This window comes from Caloenas nicobarica, chromosome 5, assembly GCF_036013445.1.
Source record: "Caloenas nicobarica isolate bCalNic1 chromosome 5, bCalNic1.hap1, whole genome shotgun sequence".
NCBI classification, from domain to species: domain Eukaryota; kingdom Metazoa; phylum Chordata; class Aves; order Columbiformes; family Columbidae; genus Caloenas; species Caloenas nicobarica.
The window spans coordinates 59,791,049-59,815,107 of record NC_088249.1 but is presented as its reverse complement, the minus strand read 5'-3'; the positions used below and the strand labels follow the sequence as shown (position 1 = coordinate 59,815,107).

Genomic DNA, 24,059 nt, shown 5'->3' with positions numbered 1-24,059 from the left:
CAGGTTGCTACGCTTTTGCTGAAACCACCCAAAAGTCTGGTGGCTGCCTCGGTGGCAATGGCATGCTGTGTGGGTCATGGTCCGCTTGTCCACCAGGACCCCCAAGGCCTCGTCTGCAAAACTGCTCTCTGGCTAGCAGGTGCCCAGTGCTGTTGTAACTGCATTATTCCATTCTATGTGCAAGACTTTCCCTTCGACTTTTCATGACGTTCATGCAAACTCATTTCTCAAGTCTGTTGGGAATCTGCCTATCTAAATAGTAGCCTTACTCTCCAGCATGTCAGCTGCTCCCCCAATTTAGTATCACCTGCAAACTTGTTGAGATTGCATTCCATCCCCTCATCCAGGACATCAATGAAGATGCTATTGACCCTAATATCAGTCCTGGAAGATGGCTGCTGGTAACTAGCCAGTGTGTGAGAATTTAAAGAGTCTTGACAACGTGTGAATTATGATGATGCATATACATTTCAGTTCAGGTTCCTGTTACTTTGCATTTTATTAATAAATCAACCTACATGACTGTTTTCCAGTTTTATGGTACAGCATTTGAAAACTGTGGTTGATGGTATATCAAAAATTGTATATGTTTCATTGAGTCTCTGTGAAAGTAGTGGTTCTCAATTGCAGTGTAGCATCCAAAAAGTCTTTAAACTTGTCTTTGATTTTCAACCTGAAGGCTGGAAAAAGTAAGGGAGCGTGTCATTGTCACAGGCTGGCCATTGGGCTCATAGCCTTGCTAGCAGTTGTTTTAGTGATTCTGTTTTCTTTTTTTCCTCTTGTTTCTTCAGAAACCCTGAAAAAGATTTCTCAGAAAGTTTCCATTCTGCTTCTCACATACTTGGTCAGTGTATTCTGGCACCATTTAAATTGTCCCATGACAGTTCTCATATTAATTAAAGGCAGATTTAACCAACTCTAGGTTTCATTCACTATTATTTGCTACAGACTCATATTTTTCCCTACTGTAAGCACTCCCTTATAAAAATGAGGCCTAGGAGTTCCCCGTCACCAAATACTGCCAGACTGCGCCCTTGCTTTTTGTAAAAGTCAGTCTTGCCCTTCTGTTTCATGCCGTTTTTTCGCAGCCTTGTTTGGTTGCCTGTATTTTCCTTTACCCGCATCTTCCTTTAGAAGATGCCAACTCTATTAGGGGTGGGAGCAAGCTGTAGCTTCTGCACGCTTTCTGGTTTGATCTAGCTTTAAGAGGTTTACAAAACTCAGTTATTCTCCTGGGTGCTTTATAATATGAAACAAAGAATTCCTTCCTATCCTACTCTGTATCTTGGCAAAGAAGGTACAGTAAAATTGCATCTTATTTTTGATAATTTTATGGGGTGGGACATTGTCAAAGAAAGGTTTATGTAACTACAACAACGCTTCTAAGCATAAACAGTTTTATTTTTCTTCTCGCTTCAGCTGGTATGAGTGAGGAATAACTCTAGAGAAACAAAGATAATTTGAGTGTAAAGTTGAGGTAAGACAAGAATCTGGCCCTTGCTATTTAGGATTTTAAATATGAATAGTACAAATTGTTGCCAGAAGAATGTGCTCCTATACTGGTAAACAAAGAAGAGTGCCAGCTCCCAAATCAGGTTCTCCTTAGAAAACTCTCTGTCCAAATAAAATCTTTGAATTTAACCAAATTCTCTTTTCTTATAGAAAGAAGATAAAGTTTACATGTTAATTAAATGTTTATAGTTAAAAATGGTCAAGTAAGCTAAGGACTGGAAGAGGTCACCAGAACCATTTCAACTTATTTTCCAATTGACAATTTGTTTTGAGATTTACTAGGTGGTGGTTACGATACCAGTCTGCAAGAACTTGGGCTTGGTGCTTTGCTGATTTGAAGGTCTTTGATGCAAAATTCAATTTATAGGCTATCAGATGGGAGGTTAAAAATTTCAGCACTATATTTCCAGCTGTAAAAAATAAAATTGCACAGTAACTCTGATTTTCTCTGTATGGTTTTAAGATTCAGTCTCCCTGCCTTGCCCCCGAACTGAGGCTTATAAACTCACACTTTGTTGGAACTATAAGCCTTAATAAAATATTCTAGATTTAATTGATTTTAAAGTGGCTTGTCTTTTGGAACCTTTGAATTGCTTTTAAAGACTTTAGCTTATCCTAGCTCTTTCTAACTCTCATTTTACATGATATTTGCAGTGGATTGCTGTCATATTTCAGAGGTATTTATCTCTTCAAAATGACATGTAGTTTCCTATAAACAGCTGCTTGCTTTAGCTGTACTATTTTTCTGAAATTTGATATAATTTCAATATTTTAATATAAGATTTGATTGAAATATTGAATATTCAGTTGACCGTCATGCATTTCGAGAGCACAGATCCCCACCATATGACTACGATCACTTCTCTAAAGGTATTAACATTCCAGGTTTCTGTAAAATGTGGTAATATTCAAACGCAAGTTGAAATAAAATCATCCTATCTGTAGTCCTGTATTGTATGTATGCATTGTCAGAAGACGGAAATATGCCTGGGTTTTAGCAATCCAGTTCTATCCTTTTGCAACCTTATCATGCATTTCCTTCTCCCTTTAAGGGATAAATATATTTAAAACCTTTTTTTTTTTCTTTATAGAGCCAGTATTGTGCAGAAACGCATAATTTATTTTCAAGATGAGGGTTCTCTCACCAAAAAAATTTGTGAACAAGGTAAAGTAAACCATCTGTCTGACCTCCTTGTTGTGTTCTACATATTTCTCTTAACTCATTATATCAAACCAAAATTTTGAGGCCTTCTACAGTTTCATCCAGGTTCAAATTTGGAATCTTCCAGTCAGTTATGTTCTTCCTTATCACACATACTGTTCCTCATACAATCTTCCTTGCCTTCTTCTAAATGTGAAATGTGCAACTTTTTACCTGGTCTTTGTGTGAAACCTGTTTGTCTCCAGGGCACTTAGTTTATTGAACCCTGGGCTATTTCATCATTTCCTAAACCTAAATATCGAAGCTGGTTATAGCATCCACTGGAGAATTTATATGCTTTGGCCATCCGAAATGTCAAGCCTGTTGCATTTTGAGATCAACTGAGGCTTTGTCCATATCAGATAAGAACCAGAAACAAACCCGTTTTAAATCTGAAGATGACTGAAATAGTAGTGCCTTCTTATTTAAAAATGTAGATTGAAATAATTACATCCACTTATAAATATGATCCAGGTATTTCAGGGTTCTAGTTTAGTCTAGTGCAGCCCAACTTAAAAAAAACCCAAACAACAACAACCAAAAGCACACACAAAAAACCAAACAAAACCCACAAACTCAAAACCAAAATCAAACAAACAAAACAAAACCACCGCCACCAAAAAAAAAAAAAATTACCAAAAAAACAGGAAAAAGTGCTTAACTCAGATTTATTTATTGAAGTATTTTTATGGCAACTCTGCTGTCATCTGTTGATTTGAGTTGTAACCACTTTCAGTGTGTACTTTGCTGCTTTTTCAGACTCAGCCTCAGAAGGTGTGACTGACAAACCAATTTTAGATTGTTGTGCCTGTGGAACTGCCAAATACAGGCTAACTTTTTATGGAAACTGGTCAGAAAAGACACATCCCAAAGATTTTCCACGTGAGTATAATTCCTTTACTATTGTTGTACCATACGGGGACCATGAAGAGAATTGGAACTTGTTGCATGACACATTACTTATTTACAGCTCAGCAGTGTAAATTATGACATATATGGAATACTGTACAGTATTGATATGGATCTTTCTGTGAATGTTATACCGTACAAATAAATTCTGTTGATTTACCTGACCTTTGAACTGAGGTGCATATAAGATCACATTTTCAAGATTTCTTTGTGGTGAGAAAGGTGTGTGTGGTGTGGGGTGTTTGTGGTTTTTGTTTGGGTGTGTGGTGGATTTTTTTGTTGGTTTGGTTTTTTTTTTTTGGTGGTGTATTTTTTGTTGTTGGTTTTGTTGTTGTTGTGTTGTTGTTGTTTGTGGAGGTTTTTGTTTGGTTTTGGTTGGTTGGGGGTTTTTTGTTTTTATTTGTGGTGTGGTTTGTTTTTTTGTGTGGTGTGGGTTTTTTTGTTTATTTTTTTTTTTCAATCATGCCGATCTACCCAGTATGTTTTCCTTCAAAGAGTTTTGAAAGATTCTGGATAGTTTTGGTGAACCCTGAAACTTACTGCCCAAGAACTGGGCTTAGCTTTTCTCCAAAGAGCTTATTTTGCCAAATAAAGTATTTTCTTTTGCTACTACATAGAAATGTTTCTGGAAGGTACGTGCAAAACTTTTAATTCTGGGAAACTTTTTTGAGGTTTTCACAGATTCCATGAATAAGTAATAATTTTACATTTATGATACCAGTGCAATTAAAATACCTCTGTTCTGTTAAATCTTACAGTGTGTTGTCTGTTTAGGAGTTATCAGATGCGCCTACTCTATAAAGCATTGCTTAGAGTGAAACCACTGCAACACAATATCATTTGGAGTGTGCCAACCATAAAGTGAACGGAGTGAGGTGTTCCATAGCTGTAGAAAGGGTTCAAAAACTACACTTTTTCCTTTCATGGATCTCAGACGGACTGAAAACAAAACAAAAAGCATAAAAACCCCCACCGACCAACCAACCAAAAAAACATTACTACCAACCAAAACCTGAATTGCAAACTAAGGCTTTAAAAAAACGAGCATAGTTTTCAGGTAATTTTTGCAAGCTATCACAACTCCTGATAGTAGGACTAGTAGAAGCTGAGTATTTCATTTGTTATTAAATCTGGCTCAAGGGGAAGTATTAAATTTCCTATCACATCTTGCTAGTCAGAAAGATTTATATTTACATATGCCTTGTGGCTTAAAAGCATTTATTCTCTCTGTTTATCAGCCATGTGTGATAACAGAAATATATATGCTCTCCATCATGATTTGATATATGCCAGAGGATATATTCTCATGTTGTGATGACACCTTGATCTTTATGCAAAAATACACTTACAAGTGTGTAAGTTAAGGAACTACTCATACAACAAAGAAGTGAAATAACACCATTGGAAAGCTGCCAGTATTCTGTTTACTGTCTTAAAAACTGAATGCTGATATTGGACTGGTGATGCAAAATAACTCTGCCCTTGTACTGCTCAGATTATTTCATGTAGAGAGGTTTCTTTGATGCTTAGAGGAAAAGGCATAAGAAATATCGAGTTGTCTCTTTGTTCTTGTAAGAAATGGGAGATTCAAGGTGAGGAGTGAAACATTTGCAAATTTGTAAGAAGTATAAGGTAGATGTAGCTTACTTTGAACAGGTCATTTGGGCAAATGGGTAGGCCAGGAGCTTTCTCAACAGAGCCAGTATCTTGAGGGAGAGGTGTCTGGTGGAAGAGGCTGGGCTTTGGTTGCAAAGACAGCAGATGTTCCTGTCCTGTTCAGGATAGGGAGGGAGAGAAGCTCTGGAGCCCATGGAACAATTCATTATCCATTTTACTAAAGACTTGAAGGCAGTCTGGGTCCTCTCTGTAGTGATACATTCTTCTTTTGTAGGAACTATGTGGAACCTTCTCTTTCAGTAAGTTCCAGTAGGTGTCACTTAGTGTGTTTCAGTGAATCCTGTTGTCTGACTCATTAAATAGTTAGACCTGTGTGCTGGGAAGAAAGAATGAGCAGAACTGATGGTTTCATCACTGGAGCTGAATAACAATCTCTCTCTGTGGTTTGACAAGGTGCCAGAGTATACTTAAGGAAAAATTACTAGATCTTGTATCAAGAAACCATCTTCTGACACTGTAGTGTTGTCAGCTATTACCTGTGGGGAAGGGGAGCTTTAGTTTTGTTTTTTCTCCATTTGGGACTCAGTTACTGGTTAGCTTTCATCGATTCTGAAAACATCAAGCCTGCTACAATTCAGAGCTCAGTAAGTGCATTTTGGTCCAAGTTTAGCACTGTGGAAACTATGGAGGCTGTTTGCTGTGTTGCTAGGCCATCTACCTCATCTATCTCTTCTGTTTGCTACACTTTTCTAGCTTTTTCCCCTGCTACGATTGGTGTTCATTTTTTATTTCTAATCTATTTTCTGTTCTCCTGTGATTAGTTTTCTGCATCTGACTTTATCTATTCAATTCTCTACCCTGTCTTTTTCAATTTCATTGTCCCTTCTTTCACATCTTAAATTTGCATTCCTTTTGTTTACTTAATTATTCATTTTTCATGTATTTATTATCGTTTTCAGCTGTTTTTACTGCTGCTCTCTACATTTTGCATTGCAAAGAAAAATATTAAATATTGTCTCACTCCATCATTCTGTCTCTGACCTCTACAGTCTTTGCGTTGCTACCAGGCTGTCTGCTTATGTGAGCAGTTCATTTTCTCATCCTTTTCCTTTAAGCCTATATCCTTGCAGGGTGCTATTTGGCACCTAAGTGAATTAATTTTTATTTCCAATACTGTGGAACTTCTGTGACTCCTTATTTCTGCTCGATTCTCTTTTCAGTCAGACTTCTCTAACATTTTCTCTTCAAACTTTTCCATTTTTTTGCTGTTCAACAAGACAAGAAATGAGACTAGGAGTCTTTTTGCCTAGCTCGGCAACTCTTACACTATGACGAATCTTAGCAAGCAAACTCAGTGAATATAGAAGCTCTAAAATTCCCTAAATTAAAGGGAACTCCTAGTAATGGGCATGGGGGGAGACACGGTACAAGTGTGCAGAAGCAGAAAAACCAGTTATGTCAGTGCCAATAAGAGCGGTTCTTTACCAGTACTAAAAAAGTTTCCTGGAAAGAGTCCTGGACACCATTTGCTCATAGAAAGCAAATTTTTCACCTCTGTTTCAGCAGGAAGCTGCTGGGTGAAGTTTCTGGCTGTAAGCCCTTTATAGCTCTGTCCCTGATAATGTTTGGGCACAAAACGAAAATCTATAACATTTAATGATTGTGCAATCACGCTTCTATCTACCTTTTCCTGGTAATCTGCTGTCACCACCCAAACATAAATCGAAGGACTGTTGGAAACCAGTAAGGAAATGAACTGCTGTTAAATCTTGGAGTGGCTACTAAAGTCTTCCCTTGAGGGTTTCATCCACATAAATATTTTATGTGGAAACCTAAAATCAACAGGATTCTTAAACTCCCTGGAGAAGTGAAGTCATTGGTGAAGAAATAAATACGCTAAGCCTATCTGTGTGGGGAGACTGCTTGATTAGCCAGAATACAATCTTTCTCGCCATTTCTGCCTGTGTTATTATATCTAATGATTACTGACACTTTATTTCTGTAGTTCACTGGCTTGTTCTTTAGTACTCTGAAGATATGATGTATTGATGTAGTGAGAACTGACAGCATGTAACACATGCAAGAGCTTGGTACTGGTGAAGATTGGACACTTCAAGCCTTTCACTTAAATAAAAAATTAGGAATTTTGCTTCGAGGCTGTCTTGATGTTAGCAACTATTGATGTTATGAAAGCCAGTATGTTGATGTACTCTTAATTCTTTTCTTTTATCCCCCTCCCAAAAGGGCGCACCAACCATTGGTCTGCGATCATTGGTAGTTCTCACTCGAAGAACTACATCCTTTGGGAGTACGGAGGGTATGCCAGTGAAGGTGTCAAACAAGTCGCAGAGTTGGGGTCCCCAGTAAAGATGGAAGAAGAAATTCGACAGCAAGTAGGTGTAATTTAACGCATGCTTTAAAAAAATGCATCCTACCTTGGCCTGTGAATGATTTGTCATTGACAGTATCTGTGAATGTCATTTTGCTGGCTCATTTTCAGTTAAGCAGATTAGGAGATCTGCCTTTCTAGATGCATTCTCTAGGATCAAAGTCTGCTTTCTATTCCCAGGCACACCAAGGTTTATTATAGGATAAAGAGTTTGTTTGACTTTTTGTTTCTTTTCAACATGCTTTTAAGCTGCACTAATATTTTTGAGAGGTACTGAGGTGAAGTTCTACAAGCAAGATAGCAGCAGTAGTAACGCCAGGAGCTAATTTGTCAACATTTCATGCAGGCTTTATTTATTTATTTATTTATTTATTTCGCTTTTTCCCTTGCAATATCCCTGCCTGCTTTGAAAGTTGGTAGCATTGTTTCCTTCCCTGCACTTCCTAATCTACCTTGGGATCCATTTTCCCCTTTTCCATTTCTTATTCCACCTTCATTTCTGCTGTCATCCTTCCAGCCTTCTGTTGTGGGATGATGGGAGGGTGCAATTTCTTAAAATCACACTCTCAAGCTGCTTTTCAGCTTTCTGAAGACAGAAGCGCACAGCTGTAACATGCCCACTGAGGGTAACGCACTTCTTACATGGCCAGACTTGGATCTGGAAATCTGCTCTGTCTACTATGTTTCGTAGGCACTTTCTTAGGTGAATACATAAACACATTTTTAAGTAACTAGCATCTGTGTCATTGATATTATCTAAGGTTTTATTCAGGAAAAAAAACCTAATGATTTTTATGAATTATTACTAAAAATTGCCTGTCCATGTATGGAACAAAAAGAGGCTTTCTTTAAGTGGAGCTTTGTTAAGAGGTGTCCTAACAATTGTGTGTCATTAACTAAAGATTCTCAAGCGTGAACATTTCTGCTCCCCATTTGACAGACTGCTGAATCATCAGCTGCTTTTCTTCTTGGCTGAGCACCTTTGAATGCTCTGATTTGCGTTCTTACTGTAAAGAGCCTGTGTGATATTTTTGCATGGATGGCCCTGGATACTGTAAACTAGTTTGTTTATCTGGGAGAAGTTAAAGGAACTAATCGGCCTCTTTGTTAAACTTTTCCTGGCAGCCTGGAAGGAAAGCCCACAGCACATAAGTGTTTTAGTAAAGCAATCTGTCGAGTGCTTGATGTGTACAATGGGATAATTCATGTGTTATGCTTTGGGGTTATAAATGAACAAACAAAGAAAGGAAAAGGAATTATGTAAGCAAAAGAATGCTCACTGACCTCTTGTATCTCTGAAATATATTCACTCTCTCATTTTGTTCTCAGAAAGTCTGATTTGTCCAGAACTTATTATATGATAAGCTACCTGGACAGAAACAAATACAGAATTTGAAAGGGGAATTCTGTATCCATGTTGTGATTGCTCTGTTTAAACAACAACAAAACAAGATGGTTAAAACATGGATCAAAATTTTTTTTTTAAAAAGTCTAATGCTAAATGTTCTGTCCTAGGCAGATGAAGCAAGACGTAGAGACATAGCTGTTCCTCTTGGATTTAAATGTTTCACACCTTAAGAGAACTCACGTGGTTTTGCCTAATTGTTTTAGTATAAATACTAAGTCATTTTGCCACTTTTTTTTTTTTTTAATTTAGGATAGGTAATATTCTGTACCTTACCAGTGTCTCCAGGAAATGCAGTTTGTACTTTCTGCTTATTCCTTATGGACAAAGAGATGACATTCTTACAGGTTGGGTTTAATGCTCTCTGAAAGGTCAGTGAGTGAGGGACACCTATTTCCACTGTCTTCAGTGGCCTCAGATTAGAGCTGTCTATGCCTCCAGACCTTTGAGAAGAGCAAGTTCTGCTTTCCAGTAAGATGCTTGTAAATTTTTTGATGCATAATTAAAGTTATGTGAAAACAATTTCTTCTTGAAGATGAAACCTGAAATATCCCAAACTTTCTACACAATAAAATATGTCAGTGTTATGACTCTATCCAAAAATTTATTTTTTACAAAATGGTTCTGGTTTGGATTTTTTTAATATATCCATGTAATTTTTAAAAAAATGGAGTAAAAAAATACAGTAATATCATTGTTGGATTGATTTTTTTTTTTTTTTTTGAGAACTGTAATTTCAGTATTTCAATTGAATAGTTACCATTTCATTACCTGTTTTCCAACAGAGCACTGTGATCTTCCATTGAAAAATGGGTCATTAGATTTTTCTGACTGAAGTTGGTAAATCATGTGGATTACAAAAAGGAATCTGCAGTATATTGATTACTTTTTGTTATAGTGCTAAGCGAATTATTATGTTTACTGAAGCAGGCTCAAAATTTAGCTTTTTGAATTATCTGTTCTTGAGTACTTATAAAAGTTAAAAATTAGCTAATCAACCAGGGAGGTTCAGCTGTTGTTACTCATGGAAACTAGAAGAAATTGGCCAGCTGGGATGTCTCTCGTTGCTTAACCAAACCTTCAGTGAATGGCACCAACTTACCCACAGGGTTCCCTTCCTCCTCAGTCCCCAGGATAGGATTTAGTTCCCAGCCACTTTTCAGAGGCATTGGCCCCAGGAACACTTAGGAAATATTAATATGACTATAAAGTCTAATGTGAAAAGTACAGTCACTGTTCTTACAACCAGTCCAAAAGCTCTTTAGGTTTCTGTGCAGAGCCCACAGAAATTTTCAGTAGATTTTTCAACTTGGTGCAGCACTGAAGTAGTAAACACTGTCCCACCATACTTTCTACTTTAGTTACAGCCTGACTACATTTTTAAAATTCTATATTTAACCTAATTCTGGACAGATCCAGCTGCTTGCTTGTAAATTTGCATCTAGACTTTTATTTGCTCAGTTAGACTCCTCTGTTGCTCTGTGCATACACCTCTATTGTGAATTATAGTACTTCTTATTCCTTTTGAAAATGTTAAATGGTAGACTTTCCATCCTTTCCTTTTGGAAGGTATACTTTGTATTATAATTTAAAATTTCTGACATGTTGGTAATTTCGAACACTTGAAATGCCTGTTTACTATGCTAAATTTCTGCCAAAAAGAAATTGTTGTCTATTTATGTCAAAACCGGCAGCTTTATCTACCAGTAAATAACTCATGCAGCAGGAGTCAGAACACCTCTTCTAGGATAGCTTCTGTCTTGTAATAAATTTATGTTGGAAGCTGTAATTAAGGTGATTCACAGTTTGTGTTCCTTTCTTTAAAAAACAAACAAAAACTGTTGCTCACAATTGCATTCTTTTTTTTGGTACTTGATTATAATAAAGACATGCTCCTCTACTGAGAAATAAAGATGATGTTGAATGCTGTGCCATTTTGCTCTTGGTGGCCATACGGTTAATTACTGTGAGTATGGTACCAATGTAGGTCAAAGTACAGCATTCATTTTGAAAAGACGTGTTTAAAAGGTGCCCTTTTTCTGACAGCTATTGAAATACAGAAAATAAAAAAGCCTTTAAAAATATTTAGTTTTCTTTTATCTCTTACTAGTGACTTATAAGGCAGATACTTAGAGTTCACTTTACTTGAAAAGGAAAGCCAGAAAGAGAAAATCAACTTTTTTTCCTGACATAAAAGTAATTAAATGGTGTTTCTACAAATCCTTATTCTGAAGAAAGTTTGGAAACCCCGACTTTAAGTTTCTTCACTGAGTTTTATTTCTGTAGGCTTATATTAAAAACATAGTCACTGTGTGTTCCCATCAGCCAGCTACCATTTGGTTTCAATAGTTACTCTAGTCTCTAATTGGAATTACATTGCAAAAGTTTTAAATGCTTGTGCAACCGTTAAGCAATCATGTTTTGGCTTTAAAAATAAGTAAACATGTGGAATGTTCACTTTGACATACCAAAAAGAAAGAAATATTCAGCTGTGAAGGTTAAAAAAAAAAGAAAAAGAAAAAAGTAATGGCATTATTTTTAGTAATTCTTCACTTCCGTTTCAGTCAGAAAAACTATTTTGTTGTTGGTAAATATAGTTCCTGTAAATACTGGAAAATATGAATCATTTTTACTAATTCTGAATAGTAAAAAGCACCTTCAGTTAGTCTAAAAGCCTTTTAACTTAATCGCTTTTTTACAAAATCAAGCTATGATGAAAATTTTAAGTGGTGTATTATTTTCTGGGGCAAAACTTGAAAGATTTCAACATACGTTTAAAAGTTCATGCAGGCAACCAATAAAATCGAATAGAAAAATCTGTGCTTATTTCAGTACTCTGAAAATATCATTGTGCTTTGGAGGATCGTGAGAGCTGGCAGATATTGAACACACTTTGTGCAAAATGTCTTTTTTATGATAGTGGTAAATTCCCTGGTTTAGAAGACCAGGCAAAATATCATTTTGAAATTGTATTTAGCCTCGGGTCAAAACTTCAGTAAAACAGTGGATTGGTTAACAAGGCTTTCTTATGTTTTGTCAAGTCGCTTTTTGCCAGGTTTAGTAATAAGAACAGGAAAATGCTATAAAAGTACATGAAACTCACTGTCAGTAGAGTTGTAAATATTCGTGAAACATTCTGGTTAACGGTGGCTCATTTGGATTTCTGGTAGATCTTTAATCTACTTGTTTTAGTTAAGTGCAGAGCTAGGGCAGATGCTTTATTGTCATTGAGGAATGAAGGTCCTTTCTGCTGTTAAAGATCTGTGAAAATCAGACAATTTTTGCACTTGTTATCTAGAAAGTGTTAAACAACTGTAGTTTTGTTCCATGATGGATGGATGTTTCTCTTGCAAGAAACAGCTTTTGCGATGTAACGGGACTGGTGCAGCCACAGAGAAGTCAACAGGCGTGAGCTATTGTTGTTTCAAAAATTGTCATAATATACGGGGGTGTATGTTGCGTTGCAGGAAACTACTTAACATTAGAAAATGGTTTTGGAAATTGTCAGCACTGAACAGGCTTCTGTAAGGACGTTGTTTTGATATGGAATAACCTCACATTGACTTGTGCGCACTGCATGTAGCTTTGCCATTCATGGTCAGCTGAGGATTGCTGATAGTTCTGGTAATAGACAAGTAGAGATGATATGGAGAAAAAATAATCTTTATTTCTTAATTTTTTTTTTTTTTTGTGCTTATGACAGTGGTTACTATTTGATAATAAATAAGGCAGCTTGATTTTTAAAACTCCGGGTTGCAAGCTCTCATCTCGCTTAATGAATTCCAGAGGTTTCATACCTCTAGCTTGCGTGGGAGCCTTTGAAGTTTTGCCGTCTGAATAATTAATCAGTTATTGATATGAAACGATTTGCATAACAAAACAATGAGTTAAGGTTTTAACAGTTAGTTCAACCATCAGTTTCCCTTTCATTTATCTTAATTTGTCTTGCTGCTTATTTTCTTCCAATTATCACAGAGCTTCCATTTATAGTATAAAGTAGGAAGACCTACAACTTACTAGTAAAATCGAATAGGTAGGTTCTCTGAATAAAAAAACCCCCTTCAAACGAGGTAGAATTCTTTTGCAGAAGATAGACCCTTCAAAAAAAAAAAAAAAAGTTTAACTCAAAGGCTAATCTTTCCTCAGTGAATTCTGATCCTAAGTCTTGCAGAAGTGGGCCCAAAAAAATTCCTGCCCTTTTAAATGTCTACAATAGTTGAGAGGCACATCAAAGCTTACAAAGATTCGCTCTGCCCCTTTGATAACTGCCTGGATTGCAGTAAAGTGATGCTAGAGGAGAGAAACAGTTGCTTCTGCGTTTGGTAGATTCATTCACTTGGACAGCATACAATAATTTTAGCTCTCCAGTACACAGACATAAAAGTCACTAGGAGACATCATCTGTTCAAGACGACATGATTGGATTGCTAGACATTATTTGCTAATTTTAAAGTCTTTTAAAATATCATGCCTTTTCATTTCCTGCAGTTAGATTTTATCATACTGTTCTGCTGTCAGAAAATTATTGCTATCCTGTAGCAGATTCATCCAGTGGAAAGATGTGATGAAATTACTTTCAAATTATTTTTTCTGCAGTCTGCCACTGTAGTATTTTTAAAACATTTCAGATGCACTGATTCTTCTTGTACTGCTAATACTGAGGGACAAACTCCATCTGATAGCAGAAGTTGAGCACTCGTAACACCAGACTTTGGTTAGAAAAATCAGTCTGATTTGGATTTATTACTTGCAACTATTTTGTTTTGGAATGGCAGCTTTAAATCGTAACAAGACACAACCGATACATTTTAGGAGCGACTCTAAGGCGCCCTGGAACTGTCTTACAGCAACACAAGCAGAACGTTAAGTAACACAAAAGGTAGAAGAGTAATGTCAGGTTGTTTGATGAGCATGTAGAGCAGATGCATGGGCTCCTCCTCCCCTGGGAGCCATTGCCTAAACTCCTGTTGACTTGAGCGAAGGCTGTTTTTTAAGGGTCAGAGAACCTCTAAAAACAAAATTAGGGAAGAGTTTACTTCTCTCTGAATACTTTCATCTGCAGTGGCTTAACCTGTGATTAAAATGCGGTGGCTGCATAGCCAGAGACATTCAGCTGCCTATTAAGAGGTGCTGCAAACACTAAAGAAGCGCCTGAACTCTCATTAGCAGCATTTGTCAGGAACCAGGGGACCTTCCCCTGCTTTCTCTCTTGTTGCATTGTAAATATTTTTCAAAGGAACAGCATGATATCACGGCTGAATCTGAAGAGTCCTACTAGCTCATTTCACTTGCAAATGCTTAATTATTCAGATAAATTTTCAACTTAAACACAAACTAAGGAATGAACTCCACAATGTCAAGTTCATCATTCTGGTATTAGCTTTTTAGTCTGTTTTTTTTTTGCTATTGTTGTTTATTTGTTTAGGAACCTCAGTTCAAAACTCTATTACTGTGATTATAACAGATGCTTCTTTCCACCAAAATTCCAGCAGAACACTCAGAAAAATAACATGTACAATTATCATACATGTTTCCAAAACCAAATATGGATGCAAATATACGAATGCTACATGGTCTGTGTCGTTTTCCAAGACAGCTCTTCTCAGTTAAACGTCACTATCAAGGTTACTGATTTCAAAATCTGTTTATTGCATTTAATGTGCAATGAATAGGCGCTTTCAGGTATTACGTTACATATGTATTAATATGTAATGAATCAACTGGCCAAAGACACTGAATAGGGAGGTTATTCATCAGTCTTTATTTCAACTTTTAACTTCGTTTTCTTAGATTGCTTTTCCAGTCGGAATCTGAAAGGGCTCTAAAGTGTTGTAGTTTACTTCAGTCAAAAACAGGAGGAGGACTACTTATTTTTTGGGGAGTGGTGCAGTGCAGAAAATTAATGCTGTTGACTTGTCTTTAGCTCAGGAAAGAACGACATGCTTGTAGATTCTATATTTCTTTGAAGTTCACCAGTCAAACATTGACATAAAATAACATATGAATGAATTTAGGAACTATAATACATGCAGTGACCTGAAACAGCTTCAAGAGTTAACACAGGGCTCAGATGAAACTGTCTGTTATTGTCATTAATTTCTGGTTACAAACTCTCTGGATTCATTTTAAAAAGATGTTACTGAGTTCTCTGCCAGTCAGCTCTCTCCTTTAAATACAGCTCAACTCATTCATCATATTCTTGCTTCAGTCAGTGTTATTAATATCTTCAAATAAATACCATTACTTATATTGTGGGACGTATTCTGCTACTCCAAGATCATTCTGTGAAACAAAGCTATACAGAAGTTATTGGAAAAGAGACAATCAAGAGTAGAGTGGAATATTTGCTACCTGCATTGATATTAACCAATATTTGGTGACAATATTGTAGCAAATGATGTAAAATACTGGGCTCAAAAGTACATATATTGATAACTACAAATATTCTATAGCAAATTTGTTTTCAAACGATAATTTGGAAGTTTATGTGAGGTAGTAACATGTATCACAACATATAAGTTGATGCTTTGCTAGGATAAACACTGAATAGCTCAAATGTTTATTTTCTTTGAGAGAAAAGAAACCAGCAATGTACCTGACGTGGTCTATGGGGTGCTTAAATACTGTATACCTTACCTATATTGTAAGTCTTCTAATTTGGACAAGTCAGTTTATTCCTCTTGTCATATTTGTTCTATACAATACTAGTCAGTCTTGGGAAAGGAAAAAAAAATAGCTAAGTGGCTGGATAAATTATTTTGTTTGTTTACAGAAATGGAATGCATCTTAAAATCACTATCTGTGCTATGTTTCCTATAAGCTGGTAACACTAATTTAGATGTTGAGGATGTAATGATTTTTGCCTGTCTTCTCTTCTGTTATAACCAATTTTTTCAATGCTTTCAATACTTTAAAGACATTTGATGTTTTAAAAGTATTTTATTTAAGAATAAATATCAACAGAGAAAACAGAACTCTTTAAAATAGCCTGGTTTTCAATTCTATTGCAATATGGAAAGGAGAAAGAGTTTATTAAACATTTTTTATTATAGACTGATAATACACTTGGACTACATAGTTCATAAAGATATTTTGATACACAAACCAGATAAATGATTGATATTAGTTGCAGGTTTGGGGATTGGTTGTTGAATAACTGGCAGACAGATGTGCCTATAAATGAAGCATAGGTTAAGTAAGTGTGAATGCGTTTCTGCTGTCATGGTTTAACCCCAGCCAGCAACTAAGCCCCAAGCAGCTGCTCGCTTGCTCCCCCCTAATAGGATGGGAGAGAGAATCAAAGAATAAAAGTGGGGAAACGCATGGGTTGAGATAAGAACAGTTCAATAGGTAAAGCAAAAGCTGCGAGTCAAGCAAAGCAAAACAAGGAATTCATTCACCGGTTCCCATGGGCAGGCAGATGTTCAGCCATCTTCAGGAAAGCCGGGCTCCATCATGTAGTAACCATTACTTGGGAAGACAAACACCATCACTCTGAATGTCTCCCTCTTCCTTCTTCTTCCACCAAAATATACTCTGAGCATGATGTCCTATGGTATGGAATATCCCCTTGGTCATCTTCCCTGGCTGTGACCCAACCCAGCCTCTTGTGCATTCCCAGCCTTCTCGCTGGTACAAACACTGCTTGGCAACAATCAGAGCGTGAGAGTATCATCAACATTCATCTCATACCAAATCCAAGAGACAGCACTATACCAGCTACTAGGAAGAGAATCAACTGTATCCCAGCTGAAACCAGGATAGTGCCTTATGACGTTTTAAATTTCTTGATATGAGATGGGATTTATTGCTCCTATTTGGATATAAATTCCTATGTTAGTTGACAGTGGAGTGATAGTGGAAGAGGATGATTTTTTGAAGACTATAATTTTCAGCATACATAAATCAGAACTGCTAGTTTTCATTTCAAATAAGCTCATTCATCTATTAACTGTACCTACTTTTTTCGATTTGAGAGGATTCTTAATAGGAGGGTAAGGGGAGCAAAGAGAAGGGAAGTGGACAGTCAGTGGTTTTGCCCACAGAGGAAGAAGTTATAACTTTGTTCATTTTTTAGCTATAATGAACATAATCTTTATTTGACTTTGTAGTCATGGAGGTTGGGGCCAACAAAGTGATGGTTTATGGTTTGTGTTCAAGTGCTAAGAGGAAAAAGCTGTGCTTTGGGGCCGTGTGGGAGGTTGAAGGCAAACCTTTGTACCACTAATATAAGCAATGTACATTCTAGCTAAAATTTTGTATATTTATCTAGTCGCATATGAACCTAATACAATACTGGTCAAGAACTGCAGACTCTTTTCAGTGGACTTTTTCTTGTTCCCTATAATCATGCTCCAAAACATCAAAATGTAGCATTTACTTTTAGTGTTCTTCCAAAATGATTAGATCAGTCAGGGCAAATACTCAGCTGAATCATCATTATTATTCGATCCTCACAGCTTCAGTTTCTCACAACAATTTTCAGAACATGGTTTGTTACGTGTGTGATTTCTTTGCTTGGCTGCTTCTTACAGCTGAGAATGGGCCTCTAAAAGCAGTTTTCTATAATGGAATGTAGTACATTTGGCTGAAAACTTCACTATGTGACTTTCACGCTTTTAAAATAAAAAACAAAGGAATAAATAGATCTTTGTCATCATTAGTTTTAAGGTAATCTATACAAAGGGGAATGTGTGTGTATAAAAATGTGTATAACATACAAAGACATATATGGCTATACAATTTTATTTTAATGTTTAGATATGAGAAGGTTGTTGATAATAATTGTCTTATCCGTGTAAACTACATGAAAAGCTTGTAACTAGCCATACAAATGTAACAAGAAATATATCTACTATCTAAAATCTGCTTGAACATCACTAGCTTGTCCTCTTGAGACATTTTATGAAGGAGCTAAGTTGTCATGCATCCCCCCAATCTTTAGATTAAGAAAGGCATCCAGAAGTTCTTAAAAATAATTTTGCAGCAAAGGTCTGTTGCTATCTCTTCTCCTTGGCTTAAAACAATCTACAATACTGCAAATAAATGAAATCTCATGTTTATTTAAACTATATGACGAGACTTTGTGCTGTAATACTCATGAAACAGCTTGCGTTGATGGCAAGTTGAAAATGCATGATTTCTTTTTAAGCATAGGAGTTTGAATCCCCCACACAGATCTTCTCAGAAATGTAATATAGAAGATTTTTCTTTTCATTTTGCAAGTGGAAATGCAATTTTTCTACATACCATATAAATTCACTTTAATAATCACTCCCTAAGATTAAGGTTTAAAAATTTGCTATGTCATTAGTCAGATAAAAATGTTACATTTGAATTATATAGGGAAAGAAATACCCACAGTAGATAAGCTGTCAGTAAATTATCTGTCACCTGCTACTTTGGATATTTCCTTTTTTCCACCCCTCCACCTAGAAGATTGGGTAGAATTAGTGCACATGTGCAATTCTGCTGTGCTTTTTCTCACTCCCTCTCTTTCGCTCTGTCCTTTTCATATCTGTTCATAGACAAAGGAGGGAGAGAGACTCAGGAAAGAGCAGACAACCTTCATCACTGTTAGTACAGAAATGTGAAATGCTAGAATATCATCAATACCCCATGTGCATCTGTCAGTCTGTTGTCATTGTGAGCCCTGTGTTACCACCTGTGTTTAGGTTGCTCTGTCACAGGCAGAGCTTCTGCTGCCAGTAGCAATGGTGTTTCCCCGAAGCTGTGTATGGTGTTCAGAGTGGTTTTGATCAGATACAAGCAATGCAATGATTTCAGAAAGCCCAAGACCTGAATTTTTTAGGCATCCTTTTGAAGTGAGCATTTTTTACAGGGTACTACTTTTACTTTGTATGTTTGCACGTTGGTATCTGTAGGTGAATATACTCTGTTCATTCTGAATTTTGCATCAGTTCAGCAAAGTTCAGAATGTGAAAGGCAGGTTACTCCTTGATTATTCATATAATATCCATGATATTCACGTTTCTTAATTCAGTCAGAAGTCTGCCTATGCAAAAGACAGCGCATCTTTGCACGATTGGGACTCATCTGCCTGGAGCAACTTTTGGATATAAAGAACAGCTGGAGTTCAACAGGCAATAGTTATGTTGCATGAACTCCCCAGGTAGACGCTGTTGTTCTGGAGAGGTGTCTTTCTTGCATTTTCGCTTCATAGTGTTTCAACACACTGAAAGACAGCAAACAAAGGAAGAAAACTGCCAGAAGAACCCTAGCGCAGAGTAACAGTACACATATCTGTTCCCCAGTAGCTGGTTGGGGCATTTGTAGGAAAATTCAAAGTTAACAGGTTATTTCTATGAGAAGAATCCAGAGTGCCCTGTTCTGGGAGTTACTGAGTAGAGACATCTTTCCTTGAAATTACTGCATATAGTACCAATGCTCATTAGATTCAATTGAAAGACTCCTCATTGCTATAATGGCAGTTGAATCAGCCCTCCACATCTTCACAGCCAGAGTCCTTAGCTGGTTGTAATCCCAGTGATTTCACTTGGAAAACTCTGTAAACTTTCTTCTTGGAGTTAGCATGTGTGTTCGTGGCATACAGAATGTTTGGGGTGTGTCATCTCATGTCACCTTACAGGACAAAGGTCTAAGTCAAAACTTTTAATTGTTTTAAAAGAGAAAACTTTCCACCTGAAATTCAGATCTACATTTCAGAGTGAAATTCCAGGGGAAACAAGTGCCTGCTTTTCTATGGGATAGATAGCGTGTTTGCAGTTAAGCAGGGACAGAGTTTATTTATGTCTTTCTTCACTTACCTTGTTCCTTTGACCAGACATTAGTGTCTATTTTGCTTGTGGAATCACATTTATAAATTTGTGATACTTTCAGAAGGAATGCCACCCAGTCTCAGCACTTCTGCAACGATGTTAAGGAAAGTAGATGGAAAAAATTATTTTCACTGAACAAATTAAGGAGAAAGCCTACTGTCTTCCATAGATACTCAGTTGTTTTAAATGTTTCCCTTTTCAAAAGTTAATTATGTGATTGCTGCATTACTTAAGAGCTGAGAAGAACGTATCTATAATGAGCAAAATCTGAATAGATTTTTTAATGCATCTTTTTTAGCTTTTCCTGTGGCTAGGAGCGCTTATTGAGATCTTCACTTAAAATAGATTACTGCTACTTTTTTAAAGTACTTTCCCATTCTCTGTAATTGATGTATTAGTGTATCCCCTAAGCATATTTTCTTGTTCATCTTTACTCCATTAAGATTAAACAGAATGGTCATTAGATCATAAAGAAATAAAATATTCACTTAGCTACATACTGCAAAAAAAGCTGCTATTATCTGTCAAATGTAAAGATTAACTTTGCCTTCAGGTACCTTTTTAATGGCTTTTTAAATATAGCCCTGAACCCCTGTAACTCACAGTAACAGATGAAGAACTTTCTTCATCGAGGGAAGTATATCTTAATTAGGTGTTAGCCCTGGATTTTTGCTCAGCTCACGCTCTTAGCTGTGAAAGGTTTTTATCCTTGGTTATCTGAATTCATAACACAGTTGCAATGCAGGTTAAAGTTAAGGAGACAATTTGTACTTCATTACTTGCTATGGACTTTTTAATAGGTTTTAATTAAAATGTCAAAGATCATACTCTAGATACATTTCTTGTTCAAATAACAGTGGGGAGTATGAGTTTATAAAGATATGAAATAATCCAATTTTCAGTGTGCAAGCATGAATTGCATTTGCAAAGAGGTGTTCAATCACGAAACAAACCCAAATCTTTATTCTTAGAAATTTAGGCTTGCAGAATGGTGTGTGTTTCCCTTATTTCCTATATTCCCTCATTACTGTTCTCTGCTGATCTTCTGAAGGAGAAAAATAGATTGTTTCAAGTGGCGAAAGTCATTTTCAAAGGGCATCAAGGAACACAAAGGCCAGTTCTATTTTATGATTAATAACAAGTATAAAATACATAAAAGGTATGCAGCAGCACAACTGCAAAGCTGTTCTTGCCAGCAATGGTCACACTCTCCGCCAAACTAGATAAGCTTTGTAAAAGAAATATGGTATTAACGACTGATTAATTTTATCAGAAGCAACTGCAATCAGATTTATTTTATTGACTATTTCATTGTCAATGCTGTCATGGCTCTGAAGTCAGTGTTCACAGACAACTAGAGCAGTATGATTATTCAGTAGTTTTGATTGTGACTGACAGCGAGGTGTCTCTCCATCAGTTCTTGTTTCTGGGGCATTTTTCTGGCTGACTGATACTACTGAGATCATTTAAGATTTGGCTGTCTTTCAGAATGATAATGATAAGTTTTGGGATGTTCTTATGTTTATTTTATTAGATTTTAAATGCTGTTGCTAATTTCTGTAACACTTAAGATCATCCAAGGGAAAAGGCCTTCTCTCAAAAAGTCTGGTGTGCTCTAATGGCAGTCTATGATTTTATTTACAACTGTTGGCAAAATAACCTATTTCATCCACTTTAAAGGAACTAATTTTTAGTAAAGAGTTCATAGAAAGATTAAAGAAAATGGTCATTTTTATGTTATAAACTGAAAATATAGTCAGCAGATGTTGTAAAATACCTTATTTTAATACCAAGTACACGTTTGAGATTAAGGCTTTCATTTTTTGAAATCAGAAACTTAGCCTTTGAGGTAACAATTTTTTGGCATCAAAGCCACCGCTTTCTTTCAGTAGTACTGTAGTTTTTTGAGCTGCAGGTACCTTCCTGAGTGTCCCCAGATCCCCAGGGTCACGTCAGCTGCTCATAGCACCAGCTCAGTTCAGGTACTGGTCTGATCTCGGCACCGCTGCCTTCTCCCAGTCCAGGAAGGAATGTGCTCTTCTCTACTTGATTCCGTGTTTTGACACATCTCTCTGAAGTTTGGTATGCCTTGTCATTTGGTTGGGAACACAACTGTGATGCTTATAGGAAATGGTATTTCTTCTTTTTATCAGTTTTCCTTGGGTGAAAAGATTCTTACTGACACGTCCCTTGCTTATTATGTAAAGCAGGTAATTAGCTGATTACTTGTGCTCCACTTAGCAGCATGATTGGATATGTGTCACTCTCAGCAATGCTGTAGAATAATTTTCAGAAGGGAGCAGTTTACTCAGCATATGTCACGTCCAGTGTCACCCTCAGTAGCCTGGAAGCCCTTCTCCTTGCTGTCTGTTGGAGTCCTTGAGTGGGTCCCATTATCACGAACTAGATCTTCTTTTTTTGGCATTGGACAATGATATCTACCTGATCTAAGCCTGTGGCTGTGCCCTGTCTCCCCTCCCAAGCAAAGGCTCTGACAGAGCTGCAGCAAGTACCCTCAATAGCCTCAGTGGAGCTCCACTGGAGACAAGAACTGGAATTAAATTAACAATAAATAGTCAAGATAATTTTCTCCTTTGACACTTACCTGTAAATGTTTTCCGCCACACTATAAGCGGTGAAATAGCAGTGCCATTTCTTAAGTATTTGTTGTGCGAAACAGAGGAGATTAGTTCCTTACATATTCAGTCTTATCTTTACTTTTCATCCCATCTTTCTTACTAATCTTCCTGTAATTGTACTGAAAAGCATTTTAGTAAATGTGTATCAACTTTTTCTGAAATTGTTTTCTAGGCTTCTTGTATAGAACACCTATGTTTCAACCTCTCCCAGATTGTATGCCATCATTTGGTCAATTCTTCTCTGCTTAATTTTAGGATTTTCCAGAGATTATAGGGTATATATTCTTTTATTTAAATAGCTCAACAAATTAAGTGAAGGAATTCAGTTGCATGCCATTTATTCGTCCATAATGTTATATGAGAAAAATTTTCACCCTTTTTTTTTTTCTGTGGAAGATGTAACAAACTAGCTGGCAAGTTCCGTGTCAGTTTTTATTTCTGCCTTCATGTCTTTTTAACATCTGTTTCAGGAAGGCCAGGCTTTGTTTCAATTCCAGTATTGTCTTGGCCAGTGTATATAAAAAAAAAAAACAAACTGCGAAGCATACTAAAATTCCTAATTACTTCTAATATATTTAGGCTGTCCAGATGTTAACTAAATCTAACCTTTCTGCTGGTGACTTTAAAGAGAAAGAAAAATAGCAACACAAGCCCCCCAACAAATAACAGTTAAATATATTTCTTTTTGTATCTACATGGCATTGGTCTTTTGTTTGTCTGATAAAGCAAGAGAAATATCTTGGTCTTTACAGAAAATATTAGAGATTTGTGATCTTATAAAATTTTAGTTTTTAGTAGCAGAAGAGATCGGGCCGTATCCACCCAGTACAGTGCTGCCCTTGTGTTTCAAGTAACCCCAGTCAGACTTCAACGTAAGACAGAAGATCTTTTTGTTTTTCTAAACTTCTGTTGCTGGCATGTAATAATGTAAATTCTTGTGGATATAGGAGCTGTGGGCCTGATTCCTACCTGTTGTTTTCCTCTTAGATGAGCTTGCTACTTCTCCATTAGACCTACTGTAGACCAAAGTTGGTTTAAAGGATTTAGAAGAAAGAACTAATAATATACAAAAATAAAAGGAAAATAATGATGGCCAGTTTGGGAGAAGGCAGTTGCTTTACACCTGAGTCACCAGTGCACTTGACATTCCTTTTTCCTTGGGCTAGTCACTTATGTCCCATGACTCTTAGATACCCTGTGGAATAAAGAGGCTATTGGTCCTCTCTTTTCTCGTTATGTAGAAAAAATTAAAATATATCCCTTTAGTACATGTTAGTGAAGCATTTAAAAATGCAGGGGGAGGAACTGGCTTGTAATTTCTTTTATACATTTTGCTTAACTGATGACATAGTTCCTCAATGTCATCAAGACAATTTTTTTTCCCTACATTGATGTCCAGTAATATTTTCTGTTCACAGAAGGTTCATCTAACAGTTCATTTAAAAATATTTCATAAAAGAAACTTCCTAATACTCAGACAAGTTGGATAGAGAGTTTTTATCAGTGTAGAGTGGTTAAGTGCTTTGCACATGTTATAAATCAGTGACTAAACTGGGAATTAACTTCTGGACTAATTTAAGAACAAATC

General features: G+C 36.5%; 1 protein-coding gene across 1 annotated transcript in view; it reads left to right on the top strand.

The window, feature by feature from the left end:
- The window catches only part of SPON1 (spondin 1), a 194,249-nt gene that overhangs the window by 60,792 nt on the left and 109,398 nt on the right, over positions 1-24,059 (top strand). The window contains exons 4-6 of the mRNA XM_065636841.1: positions 2,604-2,677; positions 3,473-3,595; positions 7,484-7,632. Of these exons, the coding sequence (XP_065492913.1) occupies positions 2,604-2,677; positions 3,473-3,595; positions 7,484-7,632 (346 nt within the window). The remainder of the gene's footprint in view (positions 1-2,603; positions 2,678-3,472; positions 3,596-7,483; positions 7,633-24,059) is intronic.